Genomic DNA, 17,817 nt, shown 5'->3' with positions numbered 1-17,817 from the left:
TATTGAGAAAGCTGCAAAGTTCACCTCTACCATAAACAAATCTTTCCCCAGACAAGATCAGATTTAATATACTTAGTATTTCAAAAACTTGCTTTTTCCTCATCTAAACACCTTGATGTGTCTTGGGGGAACAAAGAGCCACTGCTTGCTACCTTAAAAAACATTAAAAAAAAATTAGTGAGGTCAGTTCCACTGTGTCACATTGCTTTGGTAACACCACCCTACAATCTGCAGCCCTTAGTTACCTGTTGCTACATTTAGAAACCAGCACTACAGTTAACTTAGATGCTGCTGTGCTGGCAAAAGATGTTTAAATCACTACTGTGCCAGCACAGAAATAAATACTGTCAGAGGTGTTCCTGCACTAAACCGCTATCAGTTCAGTCAGTTTAAAAAAAACACTTCTAACCAGTATTAATAGCAACACAAATCTATGGGCAGACTGGGCCTTAGGTTCAGAAATAAGCTGTGTGTATGGTTGCAATCATGACGACGATGCTAAACTTGCTTATAACCTCAAGGTGTTTGAGGAGAGAAGGGGAGGCTGGTTCTTAGGTCTATACTCATCTTACTGTCGCCACTGCTGACTGAATCAATGGAAACTTATGGAAGGGAAATAATGTACAAGAAAGAATTAATAAAGAAGATCTACATTTGTTCTACGTTTCAACAATATGCAAGGTAAGCATGCTGTGTTTAGAAGCATTGAAGGTCTCTGATATTGGACTTGCCAATCTCAAAGGTACAAGGTAAGGCAGTGGACATTTGGGAGAATTTTTTTGGTAGCCTAATAAAATCACCAAACCAACACTGACATTTAACACAGATGATGAGCTTTCCCAACAGTCATATCTAGTAAGATTCCACTGCAAAGTGATTTCTATCTAGTGTTCCTTCTGAACTGCTAGCATATTCAGATCACATCATGCCAAACACGCCAAGAATCACAGAACGGTTTGGGCTGGAAGGGACCTTAAAGATCATCTGGTTCCAACCTTCCTCCTATGGGCAGCGTCACCAATAACTTGGCTCTATAAAGGGTATCAAACTCGAAGCCTTATATGCACAGAAGTTGTGTGCACATTTATAATAATCTTTAGTACAGTATTTCAAAAGTTTACCAAATGATTTTACCTACAGAAAGATTCCAACACTTTATGGCCATTTGGTTCTTGATTCCTCTGCTGAACTGGCGGACCAGAAGGTATCACACAGACCTGTCTGCAAGGAAAGAATATTTTGCCATCCATTCTAAAAGCCACCGCTGGCCTTGACAGTAAAATCCTATCCTGTCCTGTTAGTCAGATCTCATTACTTACATGTCATAACTTGTTTCTAGTTTACATTTTGCTTGCTTCCATACAGGTATACCTTCAAATAAATTTCTCTGTGATCATGTTAGAAAGATTTTATGAAGTAAACAATGAACACTATTAAACGAAACTAAAAAGTAAGCCAGAAAAAGGTTTGATTTTATTAGGAATGGTACATTTAAACACACATAAGACTTTGGGATTATTTTACATATTTTTTCCAAAAACGTTTCCCTTCTTTAACGATACAGAAGTTAAAAAAAAGTATCTAATTCCAAATTTTAAGAACGAACAGTATTTGCAGTGGAAATTTCTAATCAAAACAACTGTGCATTCAGGAGATTTTGACTACACTTTTCCTGGGGTATTTTTTGCTGCTCTCATTACTAAAATAACCTTCCTTTCCATGAAGACTATTGCTAGTCATACACGTTATTCAGTATCACACTTCTGGGTATGAAAGCTATGTCACTCTTATAACATCAAAAACATGGACATGCATATTGACATTTCTGTGCAGTTTTATGGAATCACCTGTCAAATAAGGCCTATACATACAATACCACATACTAGTGAATTACTGTAAAATTATTATAATGGATTCTCAATAATCCTGACATTTGGATGGTATGTTTCATTTTAACAGAAAATTCCAGCTTTCATTACTGCTTAACATTGTATTGATTCACTATCCAAATGAGCAATATTCAACTAAACAATGTGTATTTCTTAAAGTCTGTTGCAAATTAAGCATATTGTCAAGGTCATGTAAAGCTGGAACTTAAAACAGCCTGTTAAGCCAAGCAACAGGGAAAAAAGGGAACTCTAAACTAATTTCATCTGGTCCATTCATTCTCGCACAGAAAAGTAGCCACAGAACCTTAAAGGATTAAAATCTATACTTCCTGTTCTCGGACTTAATACCAAGGACAAAAGCTAACATAGTGTTTTGGAAGTCAAAGGCCTTGGAGGTGGAGGGGAAAGTGGGGGTAAGATAGGGAGAAAGCAGCGTATTGTCTCATCCCATTACCTCAGCATTATGTGTACATAATATATCTATGATAGAAATGTTTACTAATAGCAGGGAAAAAAATAAAAAAGACTTCCCACTCCAGACTTCACTGAAAGAAGAAAGCTGACAGCCAGCCCCTCCTCACAGAGATGGCCTATTTGATGACAGGCACTTTGGCAATGTAAGAGGAGGTCACCCTTTCATCATGTTAACTCTTCCCCTCCCAGTTCTCATATATAATTTGTCTCAAGTCTTCAAGAAACTTGAATCAAATTAAATGCATTAATACATCTCTTAGAGCAGGTTAACTACGGCTATGAGCAGAGCTCGACCTAGAACGGGATTTTCTTTTAGAAGAAGAGGGAGATGGGGAAGAAGCTATCAAGCTGGAGCGGTGGCTTTTGTGGGAGTAACTCTTTTTAGGAGTACGGCTGCGAGAACGAGACCGGGATCGAGAGCGAGATCGGGATCGAGAGCGAGACCTGGACCTGGACCTTGATCTTGACCTGGATCTGGACCGGCTGTCTGATCTGGAAGATCCTGTAGACCTGGATCTGCTGCGAGATCTTGAGTAACTCCTTGATCGAGATCTGCTTCTAGAGAAACAAAATTAAAAGCTATAGTCTCACCTCTTACTGAATTTAATCAATTAAAATTCTCAAGTACTTTTGTGTGCATAGCACATCAATCTGAACATCTGAATGCCTATTCACAGCATTCAGTTATTGCAGAGTGCTGCTAGATTTCTGTTATGCTCAATCACAACAATATCTTCTTAGGTCAAGGCTATCAGGAACTGCTGGCCTCAACATTCTCTGCTAGTTTGCCAAAATATGAACTGCCTAATAAAAGATGCCTCCCCCCAGCTCCTGCCAGGAGGAGACAAACCAATTTTTAGGCATTTATCAAGAAAAACATAGAAATGAAACTTCATACCTGTGGTATTTATACTCTCTAGAAATGCCCATGCAAATTAGTAAGTTTCTTTCAAGACGCTAAAAAAGTCTCTAAAGGTATGGAACACCGGCACACTTTAGGCCTAAAAGTTTAACACCTTAATTAGTTATGCATCCCTTTTTTCATGGAAAGAAATGGATTTATTTTAAAGAGAGACAATGAAAAAGCTGCAGCCAACATGGTTTTTTAATGACTAAGTGGCAGAATTGCTTTAGGAATAATAGAAGCAAGCTAATTGTTTTTCTTTTAGTGTCACAAAAAAGGTGGCCTTAACAACTATTTATCAACATTTCACAGGACTGTGAAACAGCTTTCCATTAAATTAAAGGTTTTTAATACCAAAATGTTTAGCTTTTTAAAAGTTCTTTCATTATTATATCACATTTTGTCTTACAAAGAAGTCTTACTCTCATCCAAAAGTGTTCTATTTACCTTGTTTCAGCAAGTTACTTCTTATCTTAATCTGTTTACATTGCTAGAAAGTGGTTCTGTGCAGTGATATTTAGCTTGGGGACAGAAAATTAGATAATAAAACTAGCATCAATACTACCTAAATCCGGGCCCTCAGTGGAATCTTATCAGGTCAGGTGACATACCTATGCCTTCTGTGGTCTTCAGTCAGTTTAATTCTGCGTCCATTCAGCTCAGTGCCATCCAATTTCTCCAGTGCACTCTTCATGTCACTGTAAGACGCAAACTCCACAACCCTGTTTGCCATCATGAAAAAAAGAAAACATTTCAGAGAAATTGAAACAAGAACAAGTCTGGCCCTTTTTTAATCTGCTGATGAATGGCTTGATGTTTTATTATTTGAAAACTAACATTTAACTTGGTTAACAGGAAAATATTACACTAACAGTCCTAGCCATCTATACCTTTCACATCTATACCTTTCACATTACCAGAACTTGCATCTGCAATGATGAAAAATGCAAGAAGCTACACAAACCTGCACCAGCTGAGGAAGTATCTTTCAGTCCTCCACTAAGCTGCATTCCAAAGCTGTCCAAGAAACAAAATAAACTTGCAGACTCTCCTGTCCTATTTAAGAATTTTTAACAGTGAATACAAAAAATTCAGTCTTTGGATCTTTTAGTCTGCAGAATTAGGAATGGAGAGAAGGCAAGTATGTATTCCCTGTGGAGGTTGGTTATGTTTATTTCCCATGACTTTTGACTGTTGAACCAGTGCAAACCAGCCACGGATAGGAGGTATTTTAGCCTCAGGAGTCAACTCATAAGTAATTATATAAAAGTAAGTTAAAGACAGCTTAATTTAACTGTTGAAAAGTACTCTCCCTTTCCTTTCTGCTGTCACACACAATTTTCATGGTAGAGTATGGAGACTGAGTTCAGTACTGAACTCCTACTTTCTGACTATTTCTTTATTTGTGTTGTTTTGGTTTTTTTTTAACTGGAGAAATTTCAGCATCTAAGCCACAACATAGATTTATATTTCATTTCTTTTATATCACAAGAATAATTGTGCCCTTAACAATTTCAGTTATATAGATTTAGACACAAAGTGAATTTACCCTTCATTCCTGTTGTTTCTGTGAGCATCCACGTAGGTGACCTCCCCTGCCTTTCTCATGACATCTTTCAAGTCCTGCAGCAAGAGTTAACATTTTAGTCTTAAACATGACACAAATGAGTCAGCTAGCAGTAATACTGCCCTAAAACTTTCTCTGCTAAAACTTCTTAATGCTTTTCAATTTATATGTATAAAATATACATATAATTTAAAAAAAGGTTTTGAAACAGCCTATGTAATAGCAGCTGCATTTAGAAAAGATCCCTCATTTCACAACTACAGTGAAAAAAATGCTGCTTTTAAGATAATCCCAAAACCAGGTATTATGAAAACACAGTGCAATACTTAAAAATACCATCATGTGCACTGAAATCAGAATAAGAGATGAGAAGCACCACAGTATAAATGCAGATTTTCATAACTAACACCCCAGTTAAATGACAATCCAATATATGTAGAGAAATTCATCCTACATGCTCACCTCCCCCAACTTCACAGTAAAATGAAAAGCAAAATCGTGTAATTACTATATGATCAAAAATTTTACAAAGGGAATTTTTTTTCTTAAGTTTCAGTTGAATATCTGTCACACTACAGTGTCATGTCGATAGACATCCTCGTATTAAACTTAATAGAGGCTAAACACGCAGAAACAGTAAAATTACTTGCCTAGCAATAAATAAAGCGCAAACAAATAATGCAAAAGGTCACAAAAAAGCTAAACATCTGTAAAAGTTAAGGCAGCCCTTTTACCAAACAGTATCTGGTATTTTATAATCCCAGACTACTTACCGCAACACGCCACAAGTGGCAGGTGACATAAGAAGGTACCTTAAGCAAACAGTTGCTTGTCCAATACCTAGCTGGCCAAGAGGAACTCTCTTACATGAGAAAGGCAGAGTGATGGCTCATAGCAATATGCTTCACGGAGGTACCAGAGGCCCTGAAAGCACTGGACATAGTCTCCAGTCTCCAGAAGTGGCTAAAGAACCCGAGGATGATCTGTGCTAGCCAATCGAGATCAAACCCAGGCAAACCAAGATCTAGATCGCCAAAAAACAGGAGTGTCATAGGAACCAAAAGGAAAATTCAGAACAGGCCAAACCCTAGAATTTCAGCCACTAGAAAACCCCCAAATCTGTGGTTCTTTTTCCTCCACACAAGAAAAAGGAAGGTTGTTAGAAGAGGTTCAAAATGCACTTGGTTAGAAATATGCTTAAGGAAGAAAAGACTACAAAACAAAAAGCCAAGAAAAACTTTAGAACATTTGCCACAGAATATGAGAAAGCTTAGTTTTGTCTAGTATCTTAATTAAAATTAAATAGTTTTGTTAAAAATTAGCATATACAAAGTAGTAATTTTCCTTGTTTCACAGGTCTTACTTAACACAAAGAAATAGGAATGACAAATGGGCCCTATAGCACCATTAAAAACAATACTTTTAATGTCCGTATGTTTACCTCAGTTTAGAGATTTTGGCTCTGCTCAAGTCAATGAGAGTTTAACCAAACCAGGACTGGTAAGTCAAAATTAAATTTAAACTGTTAATCTACATAATTAAAATACAAAATGTTAATCGATATAAATTATTTCCTAATTCAATAACTTTAGGCTTTAAAGTTGAGGCTGCCAGTCTTGACACACTATCTGCTGAATCCTAAGAATCATCAACATGAAGTATCTTTTATAATAGCAATGATTAAGATGCTGGCACCCTCAGAACAGGGTAAGTGTGCATGTGTTATAAAAGCTCAACACTGTTATTAAGAGGATTGTTTTAAAGTTATCTAGTTTTACTTAACCAGCAGAACAATCAAATTTTATCCTAAGTTTACTGTTCTGGTTCACCTTAAATAGCACAAGAAAACCCTGCTGTCCTTCACAGCAAAAACATACAAAGTGTAGGACAACCATAAATAGAACAAATGCCTATTAAAAAATACATCTTGATGCAACACAGACCTACATTTCTCAACTGTTTGACAATTCACAGATACTGAATAACTAATGAGGGTGGTTGGAAAGCTCTGAACATGCAGAAATATATGTTTGTTAAAGCAGGAGAATTCTAAGAGTTTGTCTCCTACTTAAGAGATGAGATTATCTATTAACAATATAGTCGACAATTTGAGGAAACTGATCTGAATACAAATTTTTGAGGCTTTTTTTTTTTTTTTTTTAATATCCCAACATAAAAACTTCTAAAGGAGACAGATGTTCTCAAAGCATGGGGATCTGGACACATCAAAGATAAAATTATGTGTGTAAGTTTCAAAGCAAAGTACTATACCGACTGTGCTTCCTAGCAGCTCAAGGATTAGAAGGGAAGAATAATGCCACTACTGTTAATGCATTAGCTATTTTAATCTGTTGTGTAAGTAGCATAGTTAGAAGTTAAAACACTACAGTCAGTATCAAAGTAGTACAGCTTCAAAACTGAATGAAGCTTACATGTGGTTGTTAGCTTCAAATGATGTCTATTTAGGCAGGTATCAAGAAGTCAAGTTTCTTATGCTAACTTATCATATATTTACGTCATTAAAACATTTAATTAGAATACTGAAGATTCACCAGTATGAAATCTGAATTGGGTAGGCTTCAGATTAAAATGTAAGTACACATAAAGCCATTATAAATATTCACAAGTAAAAGAAAGTTAAAGAAATGCTGATTTTTTTTTCAACTTACAAATTTAACACTGAACATGATTTATTCTCCTTAACACTCCACTATAACTTACTTCTCTGGTCCCTACTGTCGTTTCCAAGTGACAATCTCTTCATAAATGTAACTGCACAGCATACCCGAAAGATATTTAGATTAAATCCACTTGCTCATCACATAATTTTTTTTTTTTTAGCTATTCAATAATTAACACAACTGTACAATGATGAAGCCTTGGAACCTGTGATGCAGAAGCTAAACAAAATTAGTTCAACTGGTTATCTGCATGGACTGCACCCCAACTCTTATGAAACACATTAGCAGAGCTTCAGGCAAGCCAAGCAGCCTCCTTCTGGGGAAGTAGCTTCAAGACCGAGGCTCTGTACATTCAACATGTTCTACTGCATCTTTCAGTACATTAATTAAAGTCTCTTTATATTCCTTGAATATAGGTTAATGAATAAAGTTTAATGAGCAAGACTAAACTCCACTATTCACTCACCTTTCATAAATAACATCTGTTGCTACACTCTTAAAAAGTGAACTTTCTATAGACTGTATACTACACAGAACACAATTAAAGGAATTGATTATAGGGCTATTCTGTTAAAAGCCAGCTAGATATTAGCAAAACATTAGCAAAGGGTGAAAAAAAACAAAAACAAAAGGTGGTAAAAAAGCTTCACGTGACAAGTACTGAAAGTTTAGTTGTTTTTTTTTTTTTTTTAAATATCTAGTAAGCATACTTGATACAGTAGCTCTCTTAAAATTCCCTCCATTATAACGATGCATTACCAGACTTCTGGTCACAAATGTATTTTGCAAAACATACAAAATGACCATAAATTTCACTCAAAACAAAGGCATGCACTTCCAGGTGTAACAATACAAAAGGATGATATGACATTTGAATGAATGTTATGCTTCAGTATTTTAGAAACAATCTAAAGTCTTCAAAAGTTTTATTAGTTGGTAAACACAAAAGCAAGACAGAATCAGTTCCCAACTACAAAATCTAGTTATAGAGCTATTTGCACAGCTATGAAACAAAAGACTTCTGCAACTGTTGGAATGTTAATTTTTAGCAATCATTGAAGCTTTTTGTTCACAATAAATATTTATGATGGCTTTATTAAGAAATTAGGCTGAAAGTAGTCTACTTACAGGGTAGTAAAGTAAGATGTGAAAAAAAGAAGATAAGATGCTAACTCACCTGCCAGCTGATGCGGGAGGAAAGGTTTTCAACAATGATCCTGTGTTCAGTACGAACAGGAGGTCCATACCGGCTGGAAGAATTCAAAGGTAGAAAAACAAAAAGAAAAAAATTCACCAGTGTAAGGAATTTTCAGCTTAAGAGATCTGACATTACAGTTCCTGAACGAAAGCTGATGTTTTTATTTAACAAAACATTAAAGACCCTCTCAAAAATGAAAATGTGGCTTGAAAATATTCATATAGGAGAGCAGAACATCTGGAAAGAATGTACATCTGAAAAGAATACCCCTGCAAGTCTTTTCTGCTCCCAATCCTAGTCATTCTGAAAAAGAAGGGATTTGAGAATTATGGAAAAAGGCATGCCAGTCTTTTGGTAAGTAATGCAGGATTCCAACAATGACACTACTTTGTATTACTAGAAAAAAAGATTCAAGAATCAAGAGCACTAACCGTAGAGAAAATAATTCTCATCTTCTCCTCCGACAGAAACACAATCCTAAATTGTGCATATTGATTTGTACACTAAAGTACAGGCAGTTTCATTTCAGTGCATACCTCAAAGTGTCCCCTTTTTTTTCAGAACATGCATATCTTCCAGGTATTTAAACAGAGGTCCCAGAGTCACAAAACTGGCAGGCTGTCTTATTTTTCCATTATAGCAAACTGCAGTCTCGTCCTGTCTGACACCGGCAGTCTGACATCATGAGCATAACTACAGCGTCAGATGCCCACAACCTTCAATCACACTTCCTACTTTACAAGCCCACTTTCAGCCTGGACCTCGGACCAATTATGCCGCATCAAGGTTACTGCCACTAAGAAAAAAAAAAATCTAATTAGCATACTTTCATATGCAAATTAGATGTTCCAGACACTGGTTTGTAACTGGCATTAATTGTGACTTTAAAACAATGGTTTCTATCTGTTGTATCTTTGTCTTTCTTTCAAACTCTTATTCTGCATAGGCCACAGCTATAAATGTTTCTACAGAGCAAACTTTTCCATACATATTTACTTCACACAGGTAGATATAAAGTAGAAAGATGTAATGAGTAGTTGTGTGGTGGAATATATTCAAATCTGCAGAACTTTCACTGCAAGTTGGTGTTAGGTTCACCACTGGCTCAAATCATTGAAAATTAACAACTCCACAAATAGCGCATGTCCACTAGAGGTATTCTAGAGAAGAGCTATGTCCTGTTTTTTAGATTCCATCCTCAGACAGTGACTCTCCTTTAGTAAGGCACCTGCTTGGTCAGCAAACTTAAGTCAATTGGTATTTAAACACTTCTGCACGTGTTAGTATCTTGCGCCCTAGCACTGCTCCTTTTCTAGTTGTGCTGAACTAAGCATTTTGATAACCATACAACTGGAAATGTGAAAGCTTGGTTAGACAGTAAGTACCTTGAACTGTTGCTGTACAATAATTCTATTCAGCACATAAGCTCAGTTTGATGACAAAAGCTTTAAGAGAGATGCCTGGCATTTTTCTTGACTTAGTGCTAAAAACGGCCAATACAACTGCAGCAATACTCTTTCACATCATTTACGCGATGGTAGGAAGCAAGACCAATGTAGTGCCTACAATATAGCAAAGGAGCATTTCATAACATATTTGTGAACCTCTGCGAGACAGTTAAACAGCTTTAAAATCCACACTCTCCTCAGAGAAGGCAAATAATAGTAATGGACCTACAAGGTTTGAGAATGTATTCATGAAGCTATACAAGGACAGTGCTGGCTCTCTAAATCACAAGAAGAAAACACTTTTTCACTCCAGTTCCTGTGTTGGGAGGAAACTGAGTCCAGATCACCTACCTAGATCCACTCTGCGACTGGTAGTAACTGAACCGTTGCGAGAATCTCCCCCTTCCTCTTCGGGCTCGAGCATGCTCAATTGTGACCCTTATAACAGGAACAAAGTGAAACAGCATATGAAAAAATAAACCAATGAACTTCAAGTATTTGACACTGACTTAAAATCTTCCACAACTGGAAGCACATGTGCACAAACAGGAATTATTTTGCCCTTGCAAGGAACAATTTATAACAGAATCACTGGCATTTCTTAAAGAGCCAGACCAGTGGGTTTCTCTTTTCTCATTCATATCCCTCAGACTTTTCATGAAAATAGTCACAGGTCTGTAATTTAGACTGATACATCTGAATTTGCTTAACCAGAGCCCAAGAGTAATCACAGAGACAAAAGAGTACCAAAATAAGTAACAGAAACCTAATGACCTAAATCCAGCTTCCACAATCATAATAAAGATTACTGTAACATAAAATGACCTTAGTCCTCATTGCTGCAAACTGAAGGGCAACACTCCAAATGATGACATGTTTATCAGTTTATTTTCTGGTCAACAGACAGATAAATAACAAGTAAGTTCAATTCCCCCTTGCTAATATTTCTAATAACAAGACCCTGAGTTAGCTTCGAAAGGGAACTAAGTGCAAGTAGAGAAAACAGTCAGCCCTGCTCCAAACACTCCTCCAGTCCTAAACTAATCCCTGTCTTACAGAAGACTATAGCCTCATTCACCATGAGGCTCACTTTTTTAAGTTATGCAAGGCATATCCCACCACAGAGCCAAAAGAAATGGGCATCAGAGCACAAGATAATACACTGCATTTGGATGCAAAGCTCTTTTTCTCTTCTTAAGGGAAATTATGATATCACACTTACCTTTCATCACACAACTCTTTACCATTAAGTTCATAAATTGCGTCATCAGCATCCCTGTGGTCTTCAAATTCCTAGAAAGAAAACAGGAATAAAAAAATCTTTTCCCTCCCATTATATGCAAATACTAGTAAGTATGTGTTCTTTATAAATTTTAGATTTCTGCAGCAAGTATCACCCAGAAATCTGAACAAGAAAGTGAATTCATAATACATTTATGACTGAAAAGCAAAGGTGTTCCTATTCACAACCCTTTCTTCTCCCTCCATCCCACAAACTCCTTTTGCCTCCCTCAGTTGTTTCAGTATAACTATTTGCAAGACCTCTATAAAATAAATTGATTAAATGACCTGATTTACTACAGATGTATCTAAAATACTTTTGGGGAGAGGTGGAAAGAATTACTTCAAGGCATACAGTTTAAGACACAGCACTATATACAGGGAAATCCTACGTAACAACATGAGTTGATCAACTGCAAACAAAAGCAGGAGATTGGTGCACTCCCAAAATCCTCTTAAGAGTTCTGGGGCCAATTAGTTCTTACTGAATTGGCAAAGAAAGAGTAAACCAGAAAAAAAGCCCTTCTAATTTTTTTCTGAGTGGATTCAGCTCGCTAGCTGGGCAAAAAGGTGCCCTTGTAAGAAGAGTATGAAACATAAGCCCCTCTTCAGCACTGGCCACCTGCAGGTCCAGATTAGCTATAACATGCATAATTCCATATAGTGTTCCAACGGGATCTCTCACTTCGCTTTTGGCAGAAATGCTGCTTTAGTCAGCCTGAGTAGCCTCTGCCCACTATCCAGCCCACTGGTTCTTGCCAAAGCTATTTGTACAGCTCTGCAGGAAACTAGGTCAAGAAACCTACCCAGATGAAAAACAGCACACTTTGTACAGGAGATGAGGTGAAAAAGACTGTTATTTTTCAAACAGATCAGCTCCCCAGGTAGGTTCATTATGTGGCTGAACAACTGCAGGAACGCCATGTGAGGCAAGGGACAAAGGAAAGAAATAAAGCAGAGAGAATGAGCAGCTGGGTAGGGACTGCTTGAAACGACAGTGTGGATGGAGAGAAAAAAATAGTGGAACTGCAGCTTGTGAGCAATGAACGACAGAGAAGAAGCTTCTCAAGTTAAGAAAGTGTTTGCATAACCATAAACTGCTTTTCAGAAGCAATACTGGCTTACGCAATCTTCCCCATTCTGCACTCAAATCTGTGAAACATGATATATCTTTGCCTGATGCTGCAAAGATTATCTTGAGAAAATTTAGGCGTAGCATTTAAGAGTATCAATAGTCAGCACCAGCAACACCTATTATTTCATCTAGTTTCTAACAAACTGTCTTCAAGTCTATCTAGCTTTATGATCTGAAGTTTGAAAACATTACGCCCTGAAATCTACAAAATTTAAGTAGATACAATAAGTTTCACAGATCAAGCAATGCTTTCAATTAAGCGCAACGAAACATGCTTTTAACACTAAAACAATGTTCACATGGTTTTGTGAGCGGCTCTATAAATACAGATCTTAAATAACCAAACGCAAAGATGAACGTGCAACACATGGCAAGGGAAGTGCCACAAATGATGCCTTCAATGTGTTTATAAATTAGAGGGATGACAGGATCAAGCGCACCCTCACCAATTTTGTGCCTGACATCAAAGTAGGAGGAGAAATAGGTAAACATGAAGTGTTGCACCTGTGTTTAAGATAATCCTAAAGAGCAGAACAGGCTGGGGGCTGAGTGGCTAGAGTGTAGCTCTGCCAAAAAGGACACTGAAATCCTTATGGAGAGTCTGCTAAGCATGAGTCAGCAGGGTGGCCTTGCTACAATGAAAGCAAACCATGTCCTGCATAAGTAGAAGCACAACCAGCAGACCAGGAGATCCAGTTATCCTACCCTACTTGCTTTTTGTTAGGCCACACCTGGAACACTATGTCCAATTTTGCTCCCTCCAGCTCATGAAAGACATTGGAAAATTGGAATGAGGCTAGCAGAGGGCCACCAACACCTTCCATCAGAAGACTGGAGAACAAAGAAAGGTTCAGAGAGCTGTATTTGCTCAGCCTGAAGAAAGGGCATCTCCAAGGGGATCCAGTCAGAATCTTCCAAAACCTAAAACACAGTTACACTGACAACAGAAATTATTTCCTCATGTGGGTGCAGAGTGATGGAATGACCAGTATGGGAAGGGGAAAGGTTTGTTCAGTTGTAAGGAAAAAAAAATTTATCCTGAGAACAATAAATTTTTTATATAAATTTATGAGACAATTATTCGAGTTTATTAGTGAGCTCTGAAAGGAAAATGGTTCCACCTGGGAACCAGAGAAGAGAGGACTGACTAACTTGCTTACAGAAGTTGAACAGAAGTTGTTCCTGAATGAGTCAACAGCCCTGCCCAAGAAGAGAAGAGGAACACTCAGGGAAAGGGGATTGAGAAATAGCGGCAATTGGAAAGAGCACTCTAAATAAACCCAGGCTCACGTCGAGATCAGCCATCTACCTCCAGACTTTAGGAGACAGATATTTACCTACTCGCAACCAACAAGAAGTAGGTCATACTGCAGGGCAACCAGGAACCAGCATGAGTAGGCATTAAGGAACAATAGTCCTATGAAGCTAAAGTGGGCAAAGCCTGTTTTTCTGTTCCTTTCCTGTAACTTCACTCAAGGGACTGATGTTGGCAGAAAGAATGGAATGTAAACCTGCCATAATGTGAGGGCAGGATCAACCTTTCCAGTTTGAACTCAGTGCTGCAGAACAGCTAATTCTCAGTTCTCAGGAGGTATAACTTAAAAGATAGGCTGATCCTGAGTCAATCTGGGAACCCATAACACTGCAAAATTTGGACAACATTTTAGGAGCACAGAGCTCTAGAAAGCAGTGCCAGGAAACTGAGATACAATGAACCATCTATTTAATTTAACAGGATGACAGACACATGGGCCCTGTTAACATGTATTGATGGTGAATGTGACTAACTTCACTTGCAAGAATTAAAAGCTGTGCTGATTGAGTCCACCAGCAAGCACCTATTATACCTGTTGTCTTAGCCAACTACCCTGGTTTTACGTCAGGCCACTATTTAGAGATATGAGCAAGCAGACTTGTTATAAGACAGATTGTAAGGAGTGAGAGAGGAACACATATATAGAAACATAAGTGTTTCTACATAAACTTTTCTCCAGATCAGGACTCTGTCAGATTTTGTACTGCCATAACAGGATATTTATACGGTCTTCAGAAATGAGGGATAAACTTTAAATCCATGAAAGCCTTTGATCAAATGTAGCTAGAATCTTCCCAAGACTTTGAGCAAAACTTGGACTGTAATCCCAATGTCTGAAAAGCAGTCTGAAATGTATATTAATATTTTCCATTTTCCATTGCAACTATTATTCTCTTAATCATCTTCCCCTCCTTGACATTAGCCTAACAAGGTTAGTACCTGCAAGCGAGAGAAAGGAAAATAAGGTTATTACTTACCACAAATCCAAATCCATTTTTTAGATGGATTTCTCGTATGCGACCATATCCTTTGAAGAATTTCTCCACATCCCGTTCACGAGCACGTGAGCTCAGGTGTCCAACAAAGACACGGCAGCCACTCATCTTAAGGTTGGTGCTGAGAAAGAAAACAGCACCGTTTATCAGATTAACAAACTTAAAATAGGGTGATTAAGACCACTTTTACATCTCAAAAATCTTGGCTAAATAGGATTTGATTTTACTGTCCTCCAGGTATACGTTAAAAACCCAACTCTCTACAGCAAGAGAAGTGATAAAATCCTGTCTTGCTGACTTCTGGCAGAACCTACACAGAACTCCCCATTTTGTCCTTTTTTAAGCATGTAACTTAAAGACTTCTTATATCTGAAATTATGTTTTCTATTTGCTGTCAGACTAGTAAGGTTTTTGTATCACAAAGCATAAAAAACCCCCTTATCTATAACCTCAAAGATTATTATGGGCTAGCAGCAGTTGGAAAAAAAAAGAACAAAATTGTTATGCTAAACATTGAAATATAAAAATAAAACTTTTGCTTTCACCTGGAAGAACTGCTGCAATAAAAGTTGATTAAAATACAAGAGATAAGCAGTCATCATCAAATGATTTCCATTTCCAGTAACCATAAACACCTTATTTTAGCAACCTGTCAGGTTTTGAAAAAAAAACCATTTTTTGAGATGATATTTCAACAACGGCAAAAATTAAAAAAGGCTATTTTGGATATTCGTATTTTCAAAACTATCTACTGATCTAGCAAACATAATTTGAGACACTTTATGAAAACTCCATTGTTTACCCTGAGGTATCACTTTTTCAGTTTATGTGATTTAGAAATTTTTAAAGTTCTTGTAACTGGAAAATATTATTTGGCTCACTCAGTGAGCTTGCTGTCATACAATAAACAAAAAATCCAAGCCCTACGAAATGGAAATATGATGTGATCTTGCCTTACAATACTGGGCTGTAAAGCAGGCAGAGTAAACAGACAACACAACATGTTAGCTGTGAAAATGATTCCGGTCAATTTGGATAGCGTATTTTGAATCAGTGTGATTTAACGAGCACCCATTAGGTTTCTTTTGATTAGTTTCTTTACTCAGACTTGCTGTGCCATCAAAGAAGTGCCAGAATTTTTGAAAACTGGGTACTGTGCTTTTTATGGAGTGAGAGGTTGAACTGTGACAGCACTCAGACTCGCCTCAGCTATCCCCGAACCACAACCTGAGGTGATGGCTATTTATTTAATCACTTTAATGTGGAAAGTTTTGTGCTTCCTCCACAACGCTGCCCTTTGTAGCCATCCTCTCCTTTGTGCTCACACGTGCATTTTAATGCCCACAAAGAAATCCCGTTCAGTGGGCTGGTTCAGCTCCCTCGCGATGTACGGAGTACTCTGGTTTCCCTGGCGCACCCTTACCACGCACACACTGGGAAGGCCAGCAGCGGGTATTAAGGGAAAGGCAAGCCCTTGCAGAGAACGGACCGCCTTACGTAACTGTGTGCTTTAAAACACGGCAAGAATAGCCAGAGACTCTGGCAATAGCGCTCATTCGGGGAGCAACACAGATTTGAAAGATTAAAATGACTGCGTAGCTGCTGTTCAGTATTTTTAGCTGTAGGAAAACAAGGTGGGGAGAATAATCGCAGAAGGAAACGAACACGGGGCGGGTGGGTGGAACTGACCACCACTGAAACTGACACAGGGACGGCGAAAGACGTGCCAACAACCGACCTGCGCCTTATTTACTCAACCATCCGGGAGCACAATGGGTGCGAGATCTGTACTGACACTTGCAAGGAGCGGAGCTGTACACGTCGTTCCTACCGCAATCCCACCGAGTTTGCTCGCTGGCGGCTCACAAGATAAGGACAAGCCCTCGAGCAGCAAGGCCCTGCATCAAGCGGCCATCTGCCCCTCCCTCCTTTCGAGCGGCCGGGATGGGCCAGGGCTGCGCCAGGCCCGCCGCCTGCCCAAGGCCGCCGCGGCGCCGGCCCACGCAGAGCCGTCGGCCCTTACTGCTCTTCGAAGCTTTGCGCTCGCCTCCAAACCCGTCCGGCTCCCGCCCGCCCCGCCGAGATCGCCCTTCCCCGCCGCAGGGCAGCGATGGGGCTCGGGGCCTGCCCGGCCGCGGCCCCGCCGAGAGCCCGGGCCTGCGGCGCCGCGCGGCGCCAGCGCGGCCTCCGCCCGCGGCTCCCCCGCCTCAGCCTGTCCTCTCCCCGCCGCGCAGCCCAGCCACCAGAACCCCGCCGGCGGCTCCCCGCGCCCGCCCCGGCCGTCCCGCAGCCGCGGAGGGGCCGCCACGCACCGTCGTGGAGCGGCGAGTCCTGCGGGCCGTGCGGAGCCTCGGTGCGGCCGCGGCGACAATGGCTGCCGGCTGCTCCCACCGCCGCCACCACACTGCGCCTGCGCGCACCCGCCCCGCCCCGCCGCGCCGCGCGGCACCACGGGACGTGTAGGCGTTGTGAGGGACCCGGAGCTCATCCCGCTCCAGCGGCCGGGCCCGGGCACCGACACCTCCCGCCAGCCGGGCTGCTCAGGGGCCCACCCGACCTGCCCCGAGCGCTTCCAGCCATGGGGCACCCCCGGCGTCTCTGGGCGAGCTGCTCGTGCTGAACTGCCTCTGATTTTTGACTAAGACACGGCAAAAGAAGTTGGGTGTCAATTCTGCTTAGCGAGTGTGGGAGCGAAATCACATGTCCAAAGAACTCATCTGAATTGTTATGCTTAGCCACTCAGTTCTGCCAATAAAAGGTTGCTGCGGCCAGCCCCTTCCCCACCTTCTCCTCTTCAGCAGACAATTGCACTGCTTTGTATAAAACCATAATACTGCTATAATGTCACTGACACCGGGGGGAAACCCTGGATGGAGAAAAGTGTCTAGTGAAGATCCAGGATTGTAGGGCAGAAGCAGTTTTTCCATGCA

General features: G+C 39.7%; 1 protein-coding gene across 1 annotated transcript; it reads right to left on the bottom strand.

The window, feature by feature from the left end:
* Window positions 1-1,450: 1,450 nt before the first annotated feature.
* Window positions 1,451-17,301, bottom strand: LOC114061336 (serine/arginine-rich splicing factor 5-like). Its single transcript, XM_027891713.1, has 8 exons — window positions 17,200-17,301; window positions 14,870-15,008; window positions 11,384-11,454; window positions 10,513-10,599; window positions 8,693-8,765; window positions 4,817-4,890; window positions 3,879-3,989; window positions 1,451-2,921 (listed from the first exon to the last, which is right to left on the bottom strand). The coding sequence occupies exons 2-8, from the start codon at window positions 14,993-14,995 to the stop codon at window positions 2,630-2,632; spliced, it is 834 nt and encodes a 277-aa protein (XP_027747514.1). The 5' UTR covers window positions 14,996-15,008; window positions 17,200-17,301; the 3' UTR covers window positions 1,451-2,629.
* Between the last annotated feature and the right edge of the window lie 516 nt (window positions 17,302-17,817).

This window comes from Empidonax traillii, unplaced genomic scaffold, assembly GCF_003031625.1.
Source record: "Empidonax traillii isolate 1590-97213 ecotype Southwest subspecies unplaced genomic scaffold, ASM303162v1 scaffold328:size603334, whole genome shotgun sequence".
In the NCBI taxonomy this organism is placed as follows: Eukaryota; Metazoa; Chordata; class Aves; order Passeriformes; family Tyrannidae; genus Empidonax; species Empidonax traillii.
Note: the sequence above shows the minus strand (reverse complement) of the source record. Positions and strands in the feature narration are given on the sequence as shown.